The 22835-nt window shown below is 37.0% G+C and overlaps 1 protein-coding gene across 1 annotated transcript in view; it reads left to right on the top strand.

Moving 5' to 3' along the window:
• Nucleotides 1-21516, top strand: part of LOC115433617 (sodium channel protein type 2 subunit alpha-like) — a 70858-nt gene extending 49342 nt beyond the window's left edge. Inside the window, exons 19-27 of the mRNA XM_030155110.1 lie at nucleotides 1694-1848; nucleotides 3250-3423; nucleotides 5428-5550; nucleotides 7296-7571; nucleotides 9370-9423; nucleotides 9550-9687; nucleotides 14786-14890; nucleotides 17481-17751; nucleotides 17840-21516. Coding sequence (XP_030010970.1) covers nucleotides 1694-1848; nucleotides 3250-3423; nucleotides 5428-5550; nucleotides 7296-7571; nucleotides 9370-9423; nucleotides 9550-9687; nucleotides 14786-14890; nucleotides 17481-17751; nucleotides 17840-19032 — 2489 coding nt within the window. The 3' untranslated portion in view covers nucleotides 19033-21516. The remainder of the gene's footprint in view (nucleotides 1-1693; nucleotides 1849-3249; nucleotides 3424-5427; nucleotides 5551-7295; nucleotides 7572-9369; nucleotides 9424-9549; nucleotides 9688-14785; nucleotides 14891-17480; nucleotides 17752-17839) is intronic.
• Nucleotides 21517-22835: the final 1319 nt, after the last annotated feature.

Below are 22835 nucleotides of genomic sequence, written 5' to 3'. Positions count from 1 at the left end.
TGTCATTCAGATATGTCCATGCACGGTAGTACCAACACATTGTTATCCTTTTTTTCCAGACAGCTTAGGTATGTTTGAGCACAATCCTTTTTTTAAACATGCATTTATTGAGACTTTCTTCTATTAACCAAGAGAACAAGTTACAAACAAACAACAAGCCACATAGAGAGTATATATGTATAGAAAAATCCAAAATACACACACAAAAAACAACTAATAATATTACAGAATAAACACCACACAGACACAATAAAATAAATAACTAAATAAATCCATTTGTGTCATCCATACAACCATCAACAGATATATTATTATTCGTAAGAGAACTGCAGAAAATAGTGCATATTTCTTGTCAAGTCTGTTCTTTGTTGCATAACTTTACAAAGCAAGATAAAAAGTCATTCCCTTCAACCATTGTGAAGCGGTACTGGGGGTGGCAGATTTCCATGATCTAGCTATGTTTGAGCACAATTAAATTAAACATTTATCTTACCATCTATAATTAGATTATTATATGTACATTATGGCCTTTAATTGTCCGGCGTATTGTATTTTGAGCTGATAAGGAGATGCAAAGGACACAGGTTTTTAATTTGATGCAACATGCTTGTCACCATTTTCAAAAACGGGGGCTGCTTTAGCCATTTTTGTTTCATGTGGAAATTACCTGTTAGAAATTTTCATTCAGTTCAATTTGATTTTCAATTCATTTGTAAGTATTTGGCACAAGGACTCTGCCAGTCACTTGTTTTTACATGGCATATCAATAGTATTCCATCAGCAGACTTTTTATTCTTTAAACTTCTGCCCATTTAACATTTAACACATCACTGTCTCAAATTCCACTAAGGAACACTGAACTACTGTTATTAAAGAGAAAAAAAAATCTAAATTACTGTCTTCATTTTTAGAGGGTATCATTTCCATGATACCCTCTAAAATCCGACATTGATATAAGTCTGCCACTGGGACAATGTTCAGAGTGCAGAATTCGGACCACAGCACTCAATACACTGAACTGACACAGAACTGAGAAGTCACACGGCACACTGCCGCAGCTAACATGTAGCTTTGCCCACCTTCTCCAGCCTCAAATTCACTGACTGCACAGAGCAAAGAACACCATAAAACATATAGAGCATTTAGAACAATAATTCCTGTTCTATACTATATACGAGGGCCGTTCAGTAAGTTCATGGCCTCACCCAGAAATACTGGTTGTTATAATACAGGATGTTACATTCTTTCGTGATGGGATAGTGATGTTTGAACATCGATGGACCAAGTGCATTGCTGTAAATGGAGATTATGTTGAAAAATAAAATATGAATTATCAGTCTGTGTTGTTCTGTTCTGGGTGAGGCCATGAACTTATTGAACGGCCCTCGTACGATCACTAATTTGTCATTTCTCCATCAATTGCCACAGTACTGTGGTAGCAAAATGCACAAAAGAATGCATTGAAGTATACGCTATATACAGTACTGTGGCAAAAGAGGCGAATGAGTTCATGTAACAGTACCCATGATTTGCTCTGGTACAAATGCTAACATTTGATTGGCTCTGTGGCAATACACAGACCAATATTTTGTGCCACAGTACTGTGGCAGTACTGTGCCATTATATAATCATCTGATACTTGCTGCTGTAGTCAGTTTCTCATTCTTTCTCGACATGTGCCCTGTGCCTTCAGGCTGTGTGCGCAGGTTTCAGTGCTGCCAGATCAATGAAGAAGGAGGCAAGTACAAGAGCTGGTGGACGCTCAGGAAAACCTGCTTCATCATAGTGGAGCACAACTGGTTTGAATCTTTCATCATATTCATGATCCTGCTCAGTAGTGGAGCGTTGGTGAGTATTCCTATGCATCCTCCTGTTATCTGAATTTACAGCACATTCCTTTTTGATCAGTTAGTTTAGACTACATCAGATTAGATGAGACGAGATGAGATTCAGTTCGATTCGATTCGATAGAATTTTGCTGATCTTTATTAAAATTGAGGTTTCAATAACAGCACAACACTGAATGTACAAAATAAGAAATATAAGAAAATAGTAATACAATAACTATATATATATATATATATATATATATATATATATATATATATATATATATATATATATATATATATATATAAAAGTAAATAAAAAATAATCAGTAATGAAAAAACAGGCAATTGCACATTGGAAAGTACAAGATTAGATGTCACATACCTTCTCAACTTCCTCTCATATTTAGAAACTATCCACATAAAAACATGTGAATAACCTGAAAAAAAAAATTCTGAAGAATAACTGCAATTTTAACAATGTTATGCTTCATCTTATTTCTACATGTGTACTACAGATCTGATCTATAAAGGCAAAAAGCATTTAGTAACAGGCAGAATTTTGTTAAAATTACACTTAATCTTCTTTAGGCATTTCAGGTTATTCACATTTTATTTTTAAAGGACGGTTTATTAATGTGAATATTTTCAAAGTGTAATATTTTTTTTCCACATTAAACAAGAGGAAAATTTGGAGTCAGTTTTTTATGGGTTATTCTGCTTTTATTTTACTTGAGATCACAACTGTTTAGGCACAGGTGTCAAACATACAGCCCGCGGGCCAAAACAGGCCCACCAAAAGGTCCAGTTCATCCCGTGGGGACAAAGTTGTGAAATGCGAAAATTACACCGAAGATATTAACAATCAAGGATGTAAAAATGATTTTATTTCAGGTTCCACATACAGACCAATATGATCTCAACTGGGTCCAACCTGTAAAATAATAACATAATAACCTATAAATAAGGAAAAGTCCAAATTTTGGTCTTAGTTTTAGCGAAAAAAAAAAAAAAAAAGTATTACATGAATGTACAATTTACAAACTATCCTTTCACAAAAAATGTGCAATTTTACCAATATTCTGCCTGTTTCTGCGTGTTGTGTATTTGTAGATCCACTGTGACCTGTAACTTGTAATGCACATGTGAAAATGAAAAACTGTTAATAATATTGTTTAAAGGTTATCAGATATGACCTATTTGGACATTCACAGGCTCTGTAGTGAAAGTGGAAACACCATCAATAGTCTGCAACATTGATTCAACAAAAAAATCCATGTGTTTTGACAAATGACAGTGGATATAGATGCATGTTTAAATGTTCAGTAAATGATATTTACAGTAGTACTGTGCTTGTTTTCATAGGAGATTTGCATGTTCTCTACCATCAGTTTCTTAGTATATTGTACACTCTGCACAGGCATTTGAGGACATCTACATTGAGCAGAGGAGAACCATCAAAACGGTACTGGAGTATGCAGACAAGGTCTTCACATACGTGTTCATCCTGGAAATGCTGTTGAAGTGGGTGGCTTACGGCTTTGTCAAGTACTTCACCAACGCCTGGTGCTGGCTCGACTTCCTCATTGTAGATGTACGTAAAATATTCAAGACATTATGGCAGGGGAAATCTCTATTCATACACTGTTAACTTAAAATCAAAGCTTCATGTTGGGCTGTAATATATGTGGAATGTGGAAATACGGGGATTTTTACCAGATGACTCAATAGCTTGCTGGGGGGTACATCTGCTCAGAAAATAAACCTAATAACAGAATAAGCTGGAAATGAATGACATTCATCAAAGTACTGTGGTGCAACCTTAAATGATCACGAGTCATGAGTCATGTTGCTTTGTGTCGTGGTAACAAAGCAATCACTGTTTACCCGACCTATTTTTGATTCATGATCCTCTTTGTAGCAAAAATAGTTCCATAAAAGTGACCTAACTTTTGTTTTTGTAACCAAATCTTCAGGTTTTTGTATTTGTTCCCTGCTCATGTTCAGGTTGTGGTTTAATTACTGACAAGAATAAAGTCTGTCTAGGGTGGTGGTTAACTGATTTGTAGAACTGCAACCATTTGATTGCAATTTTTAAATGTCAACTATTTTTATAATCGATTAATGATTTTGAAGACTTTTTTAACAGGATATGGCAAAATCCTCTGTTTGGTACGTAAATGTGTGTGTTTCATGGTTTCTTTCCTCCTGTTTGACATTAAACTCCATATCTTTGGGTTGTGGACCAAATAAGACATGTTGAGTTTTCAGAAACTTTTTAGACAATTTATAGACCAAGAAAAGTTATCTATTAATCAAAAAAAACAATAACATCAATCAATAGTGACAGGACCGACTCTGCTTATCACTCACAAACAGCAATAGCAACTCTTTATATCCAATAATCCCAAATGTGAATACATTTCCTTATATGTGACAGACTTATTTTACGGATTAGTGATGGAGGATTGTAAACGTATGAATTTTCCATTTGTATCAAACTGTACATGAGTTGCATGTGATGTGTAAGCATTTGTATTACTTTACACTGCACATTTTTCAATAATTGACATATCATTAGCCTCATAACATAATTCCCTAAGTCATACACTATATAAACAAAAGTATTGGGACACGTTGAATTCAGGTGTTTCTTTTCTAACAGGTCTGGGCTACACAACAATAATGACAAATGTCATAATGTAGTTTTATATTAGCATAAATATCAGATTTATTATTAATACTAATGTTTCTATCTCAAATTAGCATGAACAGGACATCTGACGAGCTGTAGCCATGACGTGTCCCAATATTTTTGACCATATAGTTTATAAACATCAATATTTCCTTTTTAAGTGTGATGGGAGATTTCTCCTCCTAATGGCGATATGAAGAAAGTAGATGGTTAGCTGTGGTAGAAATCTTTTTATTTATAGTCGGAGCACAAAAAATCTTTTACAAATTTAGAGGAAGAACATTTAATATATTTAATGGTCATGGTAAAAAAAAAAAAAAATCAAAATAAATGTTGAGAAAAATTTAGTAAAAACCATTTCTTAGGCATTTTGGAAGGAGAGATAACAATTTAAATCAAACTAAAAAATACAATTGTATTTCTCACAATATAAAACTATATTATGATATTTGTCATTATTGTTTTGTAGCCCAGACCCTGTTAGAAAAGAAACACCTGAATTTAACGTGTCCCAATACTTTTATCCACATAGTGTATGACTTAGGCAATTATGCTATGAGGCTAACGATATGTACATTATGAATGAGGAGTTTTATCAATACAATATGCGGCTCTCCTTCAGATATATCATAAAACAAACATAAATTGAATTCCATTACACATGCAAACACAGTAAGTTGCCATTAAAGGCCTATTTCATTGTTCTATTCTCATGCAGAATTGACACTATGCAGAGATAGTGCTGTAATTCATTTTTAAAACATTTTAATACTTCATTATCTGTCATTGCCTAGAGACCAGTCATTATCTGCTGATTAACCATTCAGACAGCCACCATGTGGACTCTCATCTTTTTATTCCTCACCTCTCGCCCTGCTTTCTCCTGTCATTCTCATCTCTCAGGTGTCCCTGGTCAGCCTTGTAGCTAATGCTCTGGGCTACTCTGAGCTCAGCGCCATCAAATCTCTGCGGACACTGCGAGCCCTTCGGCCCCTCAGGGCCCTGTCTCGGTTTGAGGGCATGAGGGTAAGGTCCTTAGGAAAAGCAGAGGCAAAAGCGCTTGTAATGTAAGGTTATTTGTGAGCAAGCTGAAAGCAGTCAAACATTTGCTGCACTTATCTACATTATAATTAATTTACAGTGGCAGATCCTGAAAAAACGGAAGGAGGTGTAGGCGTAGGAGAATGGTGGGGTCCAGGGTCAAAGGGTTCTAGGAGGCAAAGTGAAGCAAAATTAACATAATAAATGCTTCAAATCACATGAAACTTTTTTTTTTTTTTAAATTTTTCATTAATAAAAAGAATTACATTTAACCTCACTAATGTGACCACTTTTGGAACCAAGTGCAAAGAGCTGGCTTTAATAAGGTTGTCCTCAGTTATGGCATTAAATTCCATTGCATTCCAAATTAAAATTAGAAATAACAGGATACAATAGAGGTATAGACCTATGTTTGTCACCTGTGTGTGATTCATTCAATTGCTGGCTGTGTTCTGAGGCAACTCCAAGATATTTAATATTCAGTCCATGCAGTTATATAGTTCCCACTGTATAATAATACATTTCATACCTTCTGTGGCTGCCCGTTTGTTTTTTCCGGCATGCAGACCCAAATGCTGCTTGAATCGACATGATTAGACTTTAGCCTAGTTTAGATTTAATTCCCTTTTACTATATCGACTCTTTATAAATGGCTTGTGTGTTGTAGACCCCCCTCCAATACAAGAGATAGGAGAGCTTTGGGGCTCATACATTTGTGATTCAAAGTATATGTGAACAGATAGCTCAGTGAATAGCGCTATGGACTTCAATACGAGAGACCAGTGTTTTGAATCCTGGCAAGAACACTTATATATAGTCTTATAACATTTTACATGTTCAAACGGGGGGTGCCAAGGGCGCTGGTAGGTAAATTTGCCATTGATTTATGTCTGGGCTGACAATAAAACTGAAAAGATTGATGTCTGTGTAGCTGCTTTCAGCTGGCTTATATGTATCATAATATGTGCTATTTTGAGCCATTATTCTCCTTTTAAATGTCTCTTTAAAACCTAAACAGAGTATTAAGGAACATGCCGCAGTGCCATTTATATTTTCAATTTTAGATGCCGAATTTGAATACAAATAACAATGTACAATATACTATTAGCTAATTGGAGTGTCTGTACAACTGCATGCTTACTACAAGTTGTGTAGCTTTATCTTTTCCTTGCAGTTCAACACTACTTCTTCTATCTGCATGACTTTCTTCACATCCTGTCACTGGATTACGTACTGTATATAGCTGTTCTCAGGCATTGTTTTCTGATGTTGCTTGTGTGGTGCCTTTGACCTGTAATTTTTTTCTTTGTTGTGTGTCTTTTTTCATTTACAGTCAAACAAAATGTTGTGACTTCATCCCGCCTCTCTAAGGTTTTTTTCTGTTTTGCTTTTTTACCTATCAAATGTTCAAACTTTTCTCACCTATCCGCCTTCTTCTTTCCAACTGTCATGTTGTTAGATTCTCTCTGTAGATAAGTGCAGTGGTAGAGACTTCATGTGCACAGACTATTACATATTAAATATCCCTTGAATAAATATTGTAGGAGCACGGTAAATGTTTCGATTAGTCTTGGCTCTTGTTCCATAACATCAGCTTTACTGTTCAGACCAATCAGTTGAGTGATTAGATGATTGCCACTTACCCACAGGATTTCTATTTTGGCAAGCAGAGACCTCTTGGTGACCCACAGTAGAGAACTGAGTTTGTCTTTGTGCCTCACCCACTCCAGGTTGTGGTCAACGCTCTGCTGGGGGCCATCCCCTCCATCATGAATGTGTTGCTGGTCTGCCTCATCTTCTGGCTCATCTTCAGCATTATGGGCGTCAACCTGTTTGCCGGGAAGTACTATAAATGCGTCAACACCACCACAGACGAGATCTTCCCCATCAGCATGGTCAACAATAAGAGTGAATGCTTCGCCTTGCAGAACAACAGCGCCCGCTGGAAAAATGTCAAAATCAACTTTGACAATGTTGGAGCAGGATATTTGGCTCTATTGCAAGTGGTGAGTTTGAGATGATTAACGTGAGTAAAAGAAAAAATATCAGTTATTTGGAATCAGATGTTGCTGTGGTAATATTGGCTTTACATTACTAATAAATGTCTGACGTCCAGTTTTCTCAGTTTTCAGCCTTCAAAAGTCTGGAAACAAGTGTCTAACTTTTTTCAACATTAATACAACATTTCACTCCTTTAGATCTTCTTCAGGCATGTAGTCAGCTCAAAACACTTATAACATTGTTAGCCTCATAGCATAATTGCCTAAGTCATACACAAATGGACAAAAGTATTTGGACACGTTGAATTCAGGTGTTTCTTTTCTAACAGGAATCTGGGGTACAAAACAATAATAACAAATGTCATAATATAGTTTTCTATTGTGTTAAATATCATTGCACTGGTTAGTTTGGTTTAAATTGATGTCTTTGCTTCCAAAATGCCTCTGATGGTTTTTTCTTAATTTCCCTAAGCAGTGATTTTGTTTTTTGTTTACTTTTTTTATCCATGACTATGATTGTTCTACCTCTAAATTTCTAAAATATTTTTGTGTTCTGACTAAATAATTTTCTGCCACAACCAAACATCTACTTTTTTCGCATCTCACTTAGGAAGAAAAATCTCCCATTAAACTTTAAGAACATATTGATGTTTATAAACTATATGGACAAAAATATTGGGACACATCATGGCTGCAGCTGTGTCCTGTACATGCTGATTTGACATATAAATATCAATTATCAGTATGATATTTATCTCAATAAAAAACTATATTACGATTTTCTTATTTATAAAGAATGTTTAAAAAACAAATAATGAAGAAGTACTTGGAGGAGAGACATTGACATTGAGGCCCTCAACAGTGTGGGTGCCATTAAGGGGAGTGGGTGTAGAGTCAGTGTGTGACTGGGTCTGTCCATGTTCCTGTCTTGTGAGGATATTGTAACTGTATTGTTCTGTATTGTCGTAGTGAGATGTTTTGTGATGGGCTGTGTGGTGTGAGGGGTTGGAATTCTAAAAATAATGCTTCTTCCATCCCCTTTTCAAACCACGTATTTAGCTGTTTGTCAAGTTCTAATCTATAAATTGTTATACTGTGTTAGCACATTTGAAATAAACATATGAACTGAATTGAACATTTGTCAAAACATCATCCTGTGTTGTAGCCCAGACCCCTGTTAGAAAAACACCAGAATTCAATGCGTCCCAATAGTTTTGTCCATATAGTGTATAACTTAGGTAATTATGCTATGAGGCTAATGATATGTGGGTTAAAAAAGTTTTACCACTCACACTGTAACAAAACTACAAAACAAAATAATCACTACTGTCTTCTAACTGACCGGTGCAGTCAGAGTATCTCAGAGGACACCCAGTTTGAGTGTCATAATTTAGAATATCGACTAGAGATAGACAGATTAATCAGATGGGTCCATATAAAAGTATCTGCAGAAGTTGGCATGGGGAGTCAGATAATCAGTGAAAATGTCTACCATCACCAAGTATTTTTCTGTATTCACATCAAGTCATCAAATCAAACTAAATCTTCCTTTTCTCCCACTTTGAATTTAGCATTAGAAATGGGTCATAAACTCCATTCAAAATGTCTTATTTTTAGCTTGAAAAAACCTAAAAGCCTCTTTTTTCTAAAAATTTTTGTAGAAGCATCAATGTAGCTATCATGAAGATATTTAGCTCCAGTGATGCCTAGTGTCACACACATGTATACATATTCTATATATAAATGATGAGATGATCCCTGTTGCTCTAAAGTCCTCACCGAGTCTTTTCTCATCTCGTCTCAGGCGACCTTTAAGGGATGGATGGACATCATGTATGCAGCAGTGGACTCTCGCGGTGTAAGTGTGATTTTTCATGCAAGAATCAACTATGAAAATGTGCCTAAAATGTCCCCAATGTCTTGTTTGTTGTACCCAAATACAATGGAAAACATAACTCTTTATGCTGTAATTTACTCTTCCTAGGTCGAGGACCAGCCTGAATATGAAGTGAACTTGTACATGTACCTCTACTTTGTCATCTTCATTATCTTTGGCTCTTTCTTCACCCTCAACCTATTCATTGGTGTCATCATCGACAACTTCAACCAGCAGAAGAAGAAGATAAGTTGCATTCTGTAACCTTATGCAGTAATTATGTAGAAACACAGATATGAGATACACAAAGACTGTACAACAGCTCAAGATGATGCACTGTTCTTATACAGTGGTGCCTTGACTTACAAGTGCACCAACGTTTAGACTCATGGAGGGGGAATGGATTAATGGCATTTAAATTAATATCAATGGGGAAATTGATTTGATATACAAGCAAACTGAGTTATGAACTCAGTCATGGAACAAATTAAACTTACCTATGGGCAAAGGTGGGATACACCCTGGACATGTCACCAGTTCATCACAGGGCTGATATATAGAGATGAACAACCAATCCCTCTCACATTAGCACCTATGGGCAATTTTGCTTAATCAATGAACCTATTAGTGCATGTCTTTGGATGGTGGGAAGAAGCCAGAGTACCTGGAGAGAACCCACGGAAACATGGGGCTTATATTATTTAATTATATTTTTTGATGCAATAATATTCCATTGCATAAAACACCATGGGCCAGATCATCAAAGGGTCGCAAGGCCTTTGTAGGTGCAAAACCACTGTAAACAGAATATTGCATATAATGCACAAAACATCTGTAAAGGATGGAATTTAATGAGCAAACTGGACTGCCAAGCAGATTTCACAAAAGTAATTTACATTTACCTTTAAGAATTTGAAGACCCAGGATACAATGACAGTACATATACCTGAAAAAGACAATATTTTAAATAAGCTGTTTGCATGACCAGTGACAATTATTATTCCTCTATTCGTGATTCAGTGATTTCAAAGTTCATCTAATGGAATACACAATTCTAGCTTGTATCTTAATGAAATGTATATTAATGACACCAAAGCTGCAGGAGCTGAAATCGGGGGAAAGATGCAAAACTCTGATAACACACACCTTCTTTCTACAGTTCTAACGTTTCAGTCCAAAAAAATATCAATGAACCTGATTGAACCTTTTATGTGATTATGGAAATGTGAAGCAGCTTTTCCAAGCAAGAGCAGCAGAAACGTGTTCACATTCCAAAATCTGAGTAGAGATTGATAATTACAGTTATCAGTCATGTCTTTAACTCCTCTACCTGAAACCACCACATTTCTACAGCCTGAAAACTTAGACATTAGTGGATGCTGAAGACTCATGTCTTCTCAGACCACTTTGAATTACAATATACCCAGTAAGGCTGGAAAAAAACAGAAACAAGAATTGCAGCTTTGATCTGAATATTAACTTACATATTCACACTGTTTTCCATTTTTAGCTCACCAGCCCTTTGCCATGAGCTATTGTGAAGATGCTGTGTCCAGCATCGTCTTTGTCATTGTCGTCTTCATTAGCAGTTTATTCAAACATCTTGTCTGATGAAACTACTGGTCAGATTAATATCAAATTCTATATGTAGCTCCCTAGGGACAATGTCTGCAAAGTTTGGTGACAGTTTTGATAAATTTAGATTTTTTAATTTTTGAGGGATTTTTGAAATATTAAAAATGGGCCATAGTTTGATGGCTTATGCCATGGAAGTGTTTAGAGATATCAATGTAGTTGCTATTGAGCACTGACAGGAAGTCATATATGGACTTTCATTTGGGTCCATGACCTTTGACCTTGAGTGACCTTGAAGGGTCAAACTCAAGGTCACCAGTCTAGATTTCAACAATCTTCTTCTCTGACACTACTGGTCAGATTCATTTAAAATTTTTTATATATAGCTTCCTTGGGGCAATGTCTACAAAGTGTGTTCACAGTTTTGAGAAATTTTAAAGTTTCGCATTTTTGACAAATTTTTAAATATTAACAATTGGCCTTTTCTTATAATGGTCCATATTTTGATGGCTTATAACATGGAAATGGTTAGAGATATCAAGGTAGTTACTGCTGAGCACTGATAGGAAGTCATAAATGGACTTTCACCTAATTAGTTGAGTGATCTTCCAGTGAAAGTACAATCCACTTCTATTGGGAGATTGATTTTCTGCATCAAGACCACAGGACTTTAACATAGCAACAGAACCTTGTAAATTCAACTTGGTATTGATTTTTGATAGAACATGATGCTGAGACACAGGGACATTCGTCCTACTTTTAGCCTCTATTATAGTTTAGAACTGATCATATCTATGTAAAATTACTCTTCTTGTGTGATTTACATGGCTCTAGACCTGCCCATGTTTGTAACTGAACACTCTGACAGTCTGTTTCAGCTGCTAGAATCCCCCAGTGTCTCTCCCTGTGACATGTTAGTGCTGCCCTGCATCATCACTGCCTGCTCTTTAAGCCCCCTCCTCCCCTCCCACAGTCCATCTGTAACTGCATCTCTCTGGGGGGAATATATTTATTCATCACTCCTCAATATCCATATGTAAACATACCTGCAGAGAGCGACGAGCTCAGAGCCTAGATGCCAGACACCGAATATAATCGGCTGCACATTTCAGATGTGATTTGTCGTGATGCCACTTAGCATGACTGTGATGGTGAAGCTTTGCTGAGCAGGTAACAGAAATATGTCACAGGTATGTTTACATTAACCCTTGAAGACCCAAACAGCCATTGGCAACCAAAAGCATTTACTGATCTAAAATGTTTAATACCTGTTGATCCACTAATCCTATCAATACATGCAAATAATTGAAGTAAAATGCAGTTTCTCAGTTTTTTGTGTTCATCAGATATTACTCTTTTGGATGTTCTGAGGCTCAATAGTGAATGTGGAAACACTGTCATCTTCTGCAACATTGATTCACCAATAAAACCCATGTAGTTTGACAAAAGACAGTGACTGGAGCAGCTTGTTTTCACTTTCAGTTTGTGTATATATATATATATATATATATATATATATATATATATATATACATATATATATATATATATATATATATATATATATATATATATATATGTATATATAATATATATATATATATATATATATATATATAGATATAGATATATATAGATATATATTTATATTTGATGAAAATTGACTTTTTCTTCAGTTTTTTCTGTTTTAACAATTGGATTTACTCATGAACATCTACATGATCTGTGAATTAAATAGAGGAACATACATGTGTTAGACTGAAAAATGCAAAATACAGAAGATATTATAATAAATGGTGATAAATCACTTAAGGAAGGTTAAAAAGAGAAAAAAAAATGTGTTTGGAAACTGCCATAAAAGTAGCACTGGGTCTTTATGGGTTAATAATAAATACCCCTGGGTTAATATGTAAGAAAGGTGCTTTCCAGATCGCTCCTATCATCAGCTTTGCCAGCTTTTGTTGTGTGCTGCTTGTTGTTGCAGTGACTGTTAACACAATCAGACACTGTTAATTTCAACTAGCAGTGCATCAGTACAAAGCGACTGAAGTACAGATTAGCCAAAGCCCATCCACAGCTGTGATAAAGAAAGAACCAAGCTGCAGAATAATGATTATCTGCAGCACGGTGAGGACCTGACTGTGCCAAGTGTTACTGAGAGCATGAGGGCGCATGAGTCACTGAGAAACACAGACACACACTGTGTCACAGTGCATGCAGTCTGGAAATGTACCCTCCATTCAACCAAACACAAACAAGCAGCACTGGCAACGCCCAAGAGAGGGAGGAGGAGGAGGAGGAGGAGGAGGAGGGAGAGGAGTAGGAGGAGGAGGAGGAGGAGGAGGGGGAGGAGGAGGGGGAGGCAGCAAGGGGCAAGGGGGGAGGGGGCTCGCCTTGCACTGTGTTCTTCTGACTTGACTGACTGAGACACTGTATCAGTTCACCAGCCCTACAGCCACAACGTCACACAGATGGTGGTTTCAGTGCTGACACCAGTCCTCCCCCCAGACACGCATCACACACTCAATGAGCAGCACTCAGTGTTTAATGTGCACCAGGATTTCATTGCTTCAGTTAGTGGAAGCTTTGACAGAATTCAGGAAATGAGAAATATGATTAAACCTGCTGAATTTTTAGTAATAACCCAATCACGTCCGTGCTCATAACTCAGTTTGCTCATTTATCAAATCAATTTTCCCCATTGAAATTAATTGAAATGCCATTAATCCATTCCAGCCCCCCAAAAACCACCCCAATTCCACACCTAACTTATAAATAGCTTATACCAGTGAAAGCTCAGCATGTTGTTCGTGTCATAGCTATTAAAAAGAAAAATGTTGGCGGACAGCTAGTAGGTATTCTGGTAGTGGATCCTCCATCTCTCTGCTCACCATGGTGTCTTGAGGAGTACTGACAGGTTCCTCCTGTCAACCCCATTTTTATATAGCCTTCCTGTGGCTTTGGAAAATTAATAATGAGTTTACTTTTTTAAATTTATTACCCACCCTCCAAAGGGGCGGCAAGGGGTATTGTTTTTGGTTTTGTTTGTTTGCTTGTTTGTCTGTTTGATAAAGCTCTAGCAGCAAAACTATTGGTTCAATTCATACCAAATAGGGTTTTTAGATTGCCAGTGAACCAGAATAGATCTGATTACATTCTGGGAACAGTAGGTCAAAGTTCAATTTTTTTTTTTTTACGAATTTTTAAAATCTTTTTTTTCTCCCCCATTTACTTATTATAATGGGCAAAATTTCAAATGTCTGTAACAGCAAAATTATTGGTTGAATTCATACCACATTGGGTTTATAGATAGAAGTGGTTACATTTTGGGAAAAGTTAGCCAAAGTTAACATTTTTTTATGAATTTCTAAAAATATTTTTTCTTCCCCCATTTACTTATAATGGGTGGATTTTCAAATGTCTATAAAAACATCAATTTTGTTTCAGTTTACTTCAAACTTGACACATATGTAGAGGCAATTGATATGCTGACATAAGCACATGCATCGACATGATGACATCAGCTGGATACATGCCAACATAACCTACAATATGTGTGAGGGGCTGGGTCTGTTGTGTCTGGAACCACTTGTTTAATTTTAGTTTGTTAGTTTTTTTAGATGTACTTCTACATTTGAAGATCATGGTGATATTAGGTATTACAGGTATTCTGCAGCACAACAAAGTCTGGTTGCTGTCCAGAGGGGAGGTGCTGAAACACTTAACACAATTACATGATTATAACCAAATTTTGGTTTGCTCTGTTTACTTTGGAGGTCAGGATATCTTTATGACAGAGGAGCAGAAGAAGTACTACAATGCTATGAAGAAGCTGGGCTCCAAGAAACCCCAAAAACCAATACCTCGGCCAACAGTAAGAGACTTATGTAAACATTTTAGTTAAAATATCCTCCTGAGACCCAGTAAGTAAAAGTTTTGGCTTTTTTACATTAAATAATTGTCTTGGTTGGAAACAGCATATATTTTTTTCAGATATAGATTTTTTAATTGAATGTCCTTTGCACTGAATGGCTTTTTTTTTTTTTTTTTTTTTACATAAAGTTGTGAAACTCTTGTCCACTAGACACAGGACAAAAATGCATTGCTGGGCCTCATTTAATGTTAGACAACAGGATTAAGACCAATCAGGACAGATCTAATAAGTCAGAACATTTTACTGTGGTTGAATCATATTAATTTCTTTATGTTGGAAAAATGAAATTTTTACCTGTTTACTCTTTCCTTAAGTTGTAATTTGTGTTGTATGTCATTGAATGGTCACTGCAGTTTTTATGTGTTGTTATATTTTGAAATTTATGTAATCTATGAAGGTGCGATATGAAAAAAGTTCATTATTATTAGTAGTAGTAGTTTTATCTGTCTGTCTCATTACTGCATGGATGTGTGTTAAGTTGGTCATAATAAAAGGTCATGTTAAAATATGCAGGTTTGTCTTGAAAGTAGATATTTATGAGGCACTGAATTATGGATGTCACGGATCAGTGCAAACATCTCCTTTACTTAGAGTTCCTGAGGTTGTCTGCCATGGCCTGTTGGTTCACTCTTCCTCTTTAGAAGTGTGATATTACAGTGTTATGATGATTAGCTCCAGTCAGGTCAAGGCACCAGTTAGCAAATAGATGAGAGTCCTGATAGTTTGTATAGAGACTCTGGTTATGGAAAGCATTTTGTTAGCCTCATAGCATAATTGCTCAAGTCATATTTTTGGCCAAATTGTGATATCTGCTTAACTTTACTCCCCCAACATTGCTGCTTCATTTTATGCCGATATCACAATTTGACCAAAAATATGACTTAGGCAATTAAATAGATATACTTTATTGATCCCAATCTGGGAAACTGCAAAATTTAAAGCACTCTTGGTAGGATTCAAACCTAGGCCTCTCGCATGGCAGATCGTAGATTGACTTACTGAGCTGTCTGTTCTCATTATTATACTATGAGGCTAACAGTTTGTTCCATCAACTGTCTGAGTGGCTTGTCTCAGGGGATCCTGCAGGTGAAGATGCCTGATGTGGAGCTCTGATCTTGTCTTGTTCCATGCCGTCTGCAGTTGAGACCAGTTGGATGTAGCAGTAAATTTTCAGAGACAACTTTGGAGACAATTTATTGTAGCGAAATGAACATTCAAGTCATGTGCCACAGCTCTGGCAGTCAGCATGTGAAATATATGGTCCCTCAAAGCTTTTGGGGTCTACGGCATTGTGCTGAACTATCCTTGATTTCAGCCCTCAAAAATTAGAATAAAAAAACAAACTGTTGCAAATTATGTTCTTGTTCAATGTATTATATATATATCCTTTATTTAACCAGGCAAAAAAAAAGCCTCATTGAGATTGCAAATCTCTTTTTCAAGAGTGACCTGGCCAAGAAAAACAGCATGACACAGTTTCTGACAAGACAAGACATAATCTACACATAATACAAAAACTTACAAATGATAGTTACAAAACAATAAAGTGCACAATGCAATACAGAATCATTGCTAACATTAGCTTATATAGCTAGTTATGCTAATTTATATTTGCATGACAGAGTCCTCTTTAAAAGTGCATCTTTATATTTGCAAAAACATTAAGGCTGTCTATTACAGAAAATAAAAAAAGAAATAATTTATTGAATAAATAGAAACTCCAAAAGTCTCACTTAATAAGCAAACGAGCTGTCAATCAAAGCTTTTTGTTTGTTTGTTTGTTTGTTTATTTATTGGGTTATTTAACAGAGACATTGCACATTTATTCACATTGCTGTGTGTGCTGTAACGGCTTTTTTTCATTTGCAGTCCCTTGACAGATGTTGAACTGTCACCTTAAAAGGTAGCGCAAGGTTATAAACATGCAGGTTTTAAAACATAAATTTAAAATACCATAACACAGATGAGTACAATACAAGTTTGGCATTACAAAATTTACAATTAATAACACATCAGACAAAGTAAGTAAAAAATATTAAAATATACTTGGCACTTAGACGTATTAAAAAATACAATAGAGACTAAGAGACTAAGAAATTTCTAATGTTGTCAGCTCCGATTATTAATGTACCAGTTTTTGAAATGTGAGACAGATGTGATAGACATTCACAAGTCACAATGGCCATGTCCATAATTTAACCTAATGTATCTTTCAGCCTCTGTATTATTTGAATATATAGTTCAAACAAATGGGGAAATTTGCTATTGGCTGAAACTGTGTCTATATTGCAACTGTCATGACTCACTTTCTGAGTCAGCCTTAAGTGGTCATGAAGTTCACATTTCCATTTTTTCAGTGGAAGCAGACTGTTTTCTTTAAAGCTACTCTAGTGCAATGCAGATCTGAACAAAGTGTCTCAGCCGCGGTCTTTGTTTATTCCGCACTCCACTCTGTTAATTCTCACTAATAGACTAGAGATGGAGATGGTAAATGACTAATATCCTGTCTCTTGTTCTCATCTTCCCTCAGAATGCATTTCAAGGCTGTGTATTCGACTGCATCACAAAGCAGGCCTTCGACATTGTGATCATGATCCTCATCTGCCTTAACATGGTGACCATGATGGTTGAGACAGACGATCAAACAAAAGAGATGGACACGATCCTCTACTGGATCAACCTTGTCTTCATTGTGCTCTTCACCGGGGAGTGTGTGCTGAAGATGATCTCGCTGCGTCACTATTACTTCACAATTGGCTGGAATATATTCGATTTTGTTGTGGTGATTCTGTCAATCGTAGGTAAGGGTGGTTTTTAAGATGCCTCACTTTTTCAGCCGATTCTAGGAGGTTAAAGATTGATTTGATATCATGTGTTTTGCTTTTTCAGGTATGTTTTTATCTGAAGTTATCGAGAAGTACTTTGTGTCCCCAACGCTGTTCCGTGTGATCCGTCTGGCCAGGATTGGCCGCATCCTCCGCCTTATCAAAGGTGCCAAAGGCATCCGGACGCTTCTCTTTGCCTTGATGATGTCGCTTCCTGCCCTGTTCAACATCGGCCTCCTCCTCTTCCTTGTTATGTTTATCTACGCCATATTTGGCATGTCTAACTTTGCCTACGTCAAACGTGAGGCAGGAATCGATGACATGTTCAATTTTGAGACTTTCGGGAACAGTATGATCTGTTTGTTTCAGATCACCACCTCGGCCGGGTGGGACGGATTGCTCGCTCCCATACTGAACAAGAGGGAGCCTGACTGCGACAGCCAAATTGAGCACCCAGGCAACTTGTACAAAGGCAACTGTGGCAACCCATCAGTGGGCATCTTCTTCTTTGTCAGCTACATCATCATCTGCTTTCTAATTGTTGTCAACATGTACATCGCTGTCATCCTGGAGAACTTCAGTGTGGCCACCGAAGAGAGCGCAGAGCCGCTCAGTGAGGACGACTTTGAGATGTTCTACGAAGTGTGGGAGCGCTTCGATCCTGACGCCACTCAGTTCATGGAGTACAACAAGCTGTCTGACTTTGCAGATGCTCTAGATCCACCGCTGCGCATGCCCAAGCCGAACATGATCCAACTCATCTCCATGGACCTGCCCATGGTCAGCGGAGAGCGCATTCATTGTCTGGACATCCTATTTGCTTTCACTAAGCGCGTATTAGGTGAAGGTGGCGAAATGGACGTGTTGCGTGGGCAGATGGAGGAGCGCTTCATGGCATCCAATCCCTCTAAAGTGTCGTACGAGCCCATCACTACCACGCTTCGCCGCAAACAGGAGGAAATGTCAGCCATAATCATCCAGAGGGCCTTCCGCCGCTACATGATCCGCCAGGCCATGAAAAAGGCCTCAGCTCTTTACAAGGAGCAGCTGAAGGAGTGCATCCGTGACCCAGACAAAGACGTCATGGTCATCAGCAAATTCAACGAGAACTCCACCTCAGATAAAACAGACATGACCCCTTCCACTGCCTCCCCGCCCTCGTACAACAGCGTGACCAAGTCAGACAAGGACAAATATGAGAAAGAAAACAGAGAAAAAGAAAACAAAGGCAAAGACTTAAAAGAGCGAAAGAAATAGACTCTCCCAAAAGGAACAAAAAAAATAAAAATGCATCAGAGACATTATTGACGAGGGAACTTTGTTTACAGCTTCTGAGGGGGTAGATAGTTGTACGCTTGTGTGTTGGTTGTTAAGAGATGAGAAATGCTGTGTCAGGTATAAGGCCTATCATGAGAGAGCAGTCGTGTCATTTATGAATACATGGGATCTTCTAAGAGAGGGCATTTTGACACAAGACAAGAGATGAGTGAAACATTATTCAGCAGACATTGACAGAGATTGAGTGGAAAAGCCTCTCTGCGAAACGCTTGTGATTTTCCTATTGGTTGTTGTTATTATCTGACACACTTGAGTGTACTGTTAAGTTGTCTGTAGCTAGTGCTGCTGCTACTACTACAAATCCAGTGTCTTGAATTTAACAATCGCTATATCACTTAACAAGTACTTATCAAGTTAAAAGCTTTTTTTTTTGGTTCATATTTTGGAGTTAGTTTTTTTTTAATAAGAAAGAATGTTTTATACTTTTTTGTGTCATTAATGTGAGAATGTGTCCACTGCTTTCACTGTTGTAAGGGCAGACAAAGTCAATGCTGGAAACTACAACAACCATCTGAGGCTACGTGTACACGTTGCCGGGTATCTGGCAAAACGGAGATTTTTCTCTGCATTTGTGCCTATCATTTACATGACAACAATGGCCACGCCCACTGAAAACAATGATTTCTACAAACTCCAGCCAAAGTGGAGATTTCAGCAAGTATCAGTTTTTGCATGTAAACAGAGGGAAATGGAGATCTCAGATGGATATCACAGTTTTTGATGGAAATACATTTGCGTCACATGTGAGACATGTGCAAAGTCACTTTTGTTGTGATTCTTTTCAGGATTCTGATTGGTTAATGGTACTCTTATCGTCTCACCACACTGCGATCGACATGCTTGGCATGCTCTTAATGTTGTGGATATATGGGGCTGTGTGAACAAAGATTTTTCTGAAAACGGTCACATGTGCACAAGGTTTTTATTTTTAAATGGAGAGGGGGAAATATCCGTTTTCCAAAATACCCGGCTACATGCAAACATAGCCTGAAACTCGCAGGTTTAGTGCCAGAACGCTCTTGGTTCACACAGTATACAAAGCTAAAACAACCAGCACCCCACCGAAGTGCGGCGACTGCGTCGCTGCGCTCACTGGTTTGCCATCACTGATTGTTAAAATCTATATTGTGCTTCTATCTGGACTGCCACCCCCCCCACACACACACCCACACAAAATCTCCCAAAACAAAGAAGCTGAATGTATGCAAGCTGATGGAATGAGGCACATTTAAGGTGACACATCTACTCGTTCATCCGCTGTTGTATTGCAGTAATGCATTTGTTGTTCTTCCCTTTTACCCTCAGTCCCTCCTCCTCCCTAAATCTGCCTTGTAAAGAAAATATCTTAAGTAATGAAATATACTAAAAAAGAAAATGTCAATCTTTCTAACTGCTCTCATGCTAGAACATGACAATATATCACAAAGACATTTAAAGGTTATAATATCACAGATGTTTGTATGACATTCATGTTGTTCTTGGTTAAATTGAGAAGCGAGTGGTTTTAATGTAGTGATTTGGTTTGTAAATAAAATAGCTATTTGGGCCCACAGTATGCACCACACTTACATTTGATGTAAGAGCACTTTTTATCCCCACTGCTATGTTACACCACATGTGGCGGTCGTACATGTCAGTGTGTGCGTGAGAGGGCGCTCGAGTGTCTCTTTGTGTGCGTCTCTGTGTGTCTCTTATGAAGGGCGACTGCAGTAAAGTAAGAAAGAATATCTACTTACGTGCGTGTGTGTGTATGTATGTGTGTGTGTGTGTGTGTGTCTGTGTGCAACTGGGGTCTGAAGGTTGCTTGTGTTGTACCGATTATAAATAACATTTTTACTGTAGATATGAGTGCATTTTTCCAGTCTCTGGATTTGATTTACTTTTTTTCTAGGATTTTGCTTTTCTTTCTGCACTGTAACACATGATGAAACACATGTATGGTCCCCATATCTGTAGATACAAACCATGAAGCAATCAGTAGCCATCTCTCATTGCGCTTGTAGTGTTTTAGTGAACTGCATGCAAGAAGTGACTACTGTCCGCTCATATGGTAATATCATTTTAAAGCCAAAAGAATAAAGGACATATTTTTTGTAAATGCTTGTTTATTTTTTCCATTTCCTTTCCAGCTGTTTCTTTGTTCGATGGTTCAGCCGTTTGTTTGTTTTTTCCTGTGAGTGACATCAGCTCTTTGGTCTGTGATCTGAACCTGAAGTATGATTGCTTAACGTGACGGGAACTTTGGTTGACAGGATCATTCATGTGGTTCAAGTCCATGTTACACTTAACTATGTATTGATTTGCAAAATGTGACAAGTGACTTTTTTTTTGTTATAACCAAAGATGTGGCAACGAAACACAAAAATCTAGATTTCCAAAATAAAACTGATTTTGGGAAGCACATTTTGCATGCAGGATGCATTCATTCTGAGGTGAGATCTCATGCTGCTGGTGAAATGCAGGAAAACAGAAAGAAGCTTAGCATGTTCACAGGTCTGAAAAGACTGAGAAGGTGAGGATAATGTATTGAAAACATACAGATGGGATTCCCCGAGAAGAACTGGGTAAGGAAATGATGCCAGTGGGGAAAAGGGAGACACAGAGGTAAATGTTATTCACAGTTTACTACAGATTTATGTTATTTCATTAACTGATGACCAAGTGTATGTAAAGAACAGGACATCTCCTGTACATGTTTAATCAGTCTTTTATTTGCCTTACTTTTATCTTTTATTTTATTTATTTCCTTATCATGGAAGGGAGATTCCGTTGAAAACAAGCTGGATGAGGCTGGGTGAAATTCCTTTAATGATTAGTACATTGTTTATGAATTATTTGTAGTTGTAAGAAACATACCTAATAAGCTAAATCAAAGTAGTTACTCTCTCTATGGCTGTGTTCACACTGCAGGAAAAAGTGGCCCAAATCTTATTTTTTCACTCATCTACAACTCAGATATCGTTAGCGTCATAGCATAATTGCCTAACACAAATGGACAAAAATATTGGGACATGCTGAATTCAGTTTTTTTCTTTTTTAACAGGATCTGGGCTACAAAACAAAAATTACAAATTTCTTAATATAGTTTTATATTGGGATATATGTCATTGCATTGAATTGCATTAGTTAGTTTGGTTTAAATTGTTATCTTTGCTTTTTTTTTTTTTTTTTTATTTATCCATGACTATGATTTTAAATGTTCTGCCTTTAAATTTCTAAAACATTTTTCATGCTCTGATTAAATCATTTTCTACCACAACTAACCATCTACTTTCTTCACATCACACTTAGGAAGAAAAGTCTCCCATTAAACTTTAAAGAAATATTGATGTATACAAACTATATGGACAAAAATACTGGGACACATCATGGCTACAGCTCATAAGAGGTCCTGTTCATGCTGATTTGAGATCATAGAGATCATATTGAACATCAATATTAATTATGAATATGATGTTTATCACAATATAAAACTATATTAAGACATTTGTCAATATTGTTTTGTAGCCCAGACCCTTGTTAGAAAAGAAACACCTGTCCCAATACTTGTGTCCATTTGTGTATGAGTTAGACAATTATGCTATGAGACTAAAAATATGTTTTTTTTTCATGACTGTGTGAAAAGCACAAGTCACATAGAACTGGATATTTTCAGTTGGTAACCAGTCCATTTCCATATGTTGATCAGATATGTTCCACATCTGATCTTTTCCAATGTGTCA

This window comes from Sphaeramia orbicularis, chromosome 2 (assembly GCF_902148855.1).
Source record: "Sphaeramia orbicularis chromosome 2, fSphaOr1.1, whole genome shotgun sequence".
Taxonomy (NCBI): Eukaryota; Metazoa; Chordata; class Actinopteri; order Kurtiformes; family Apogonidae; genus Sphaeramia; species Sphaeramia orbicularis.
The sequence above is the reverse complement of the archived record's forward strand: the minus strand, read 5'-3'. Positions and strand labels throughout refer to the sequence as shown.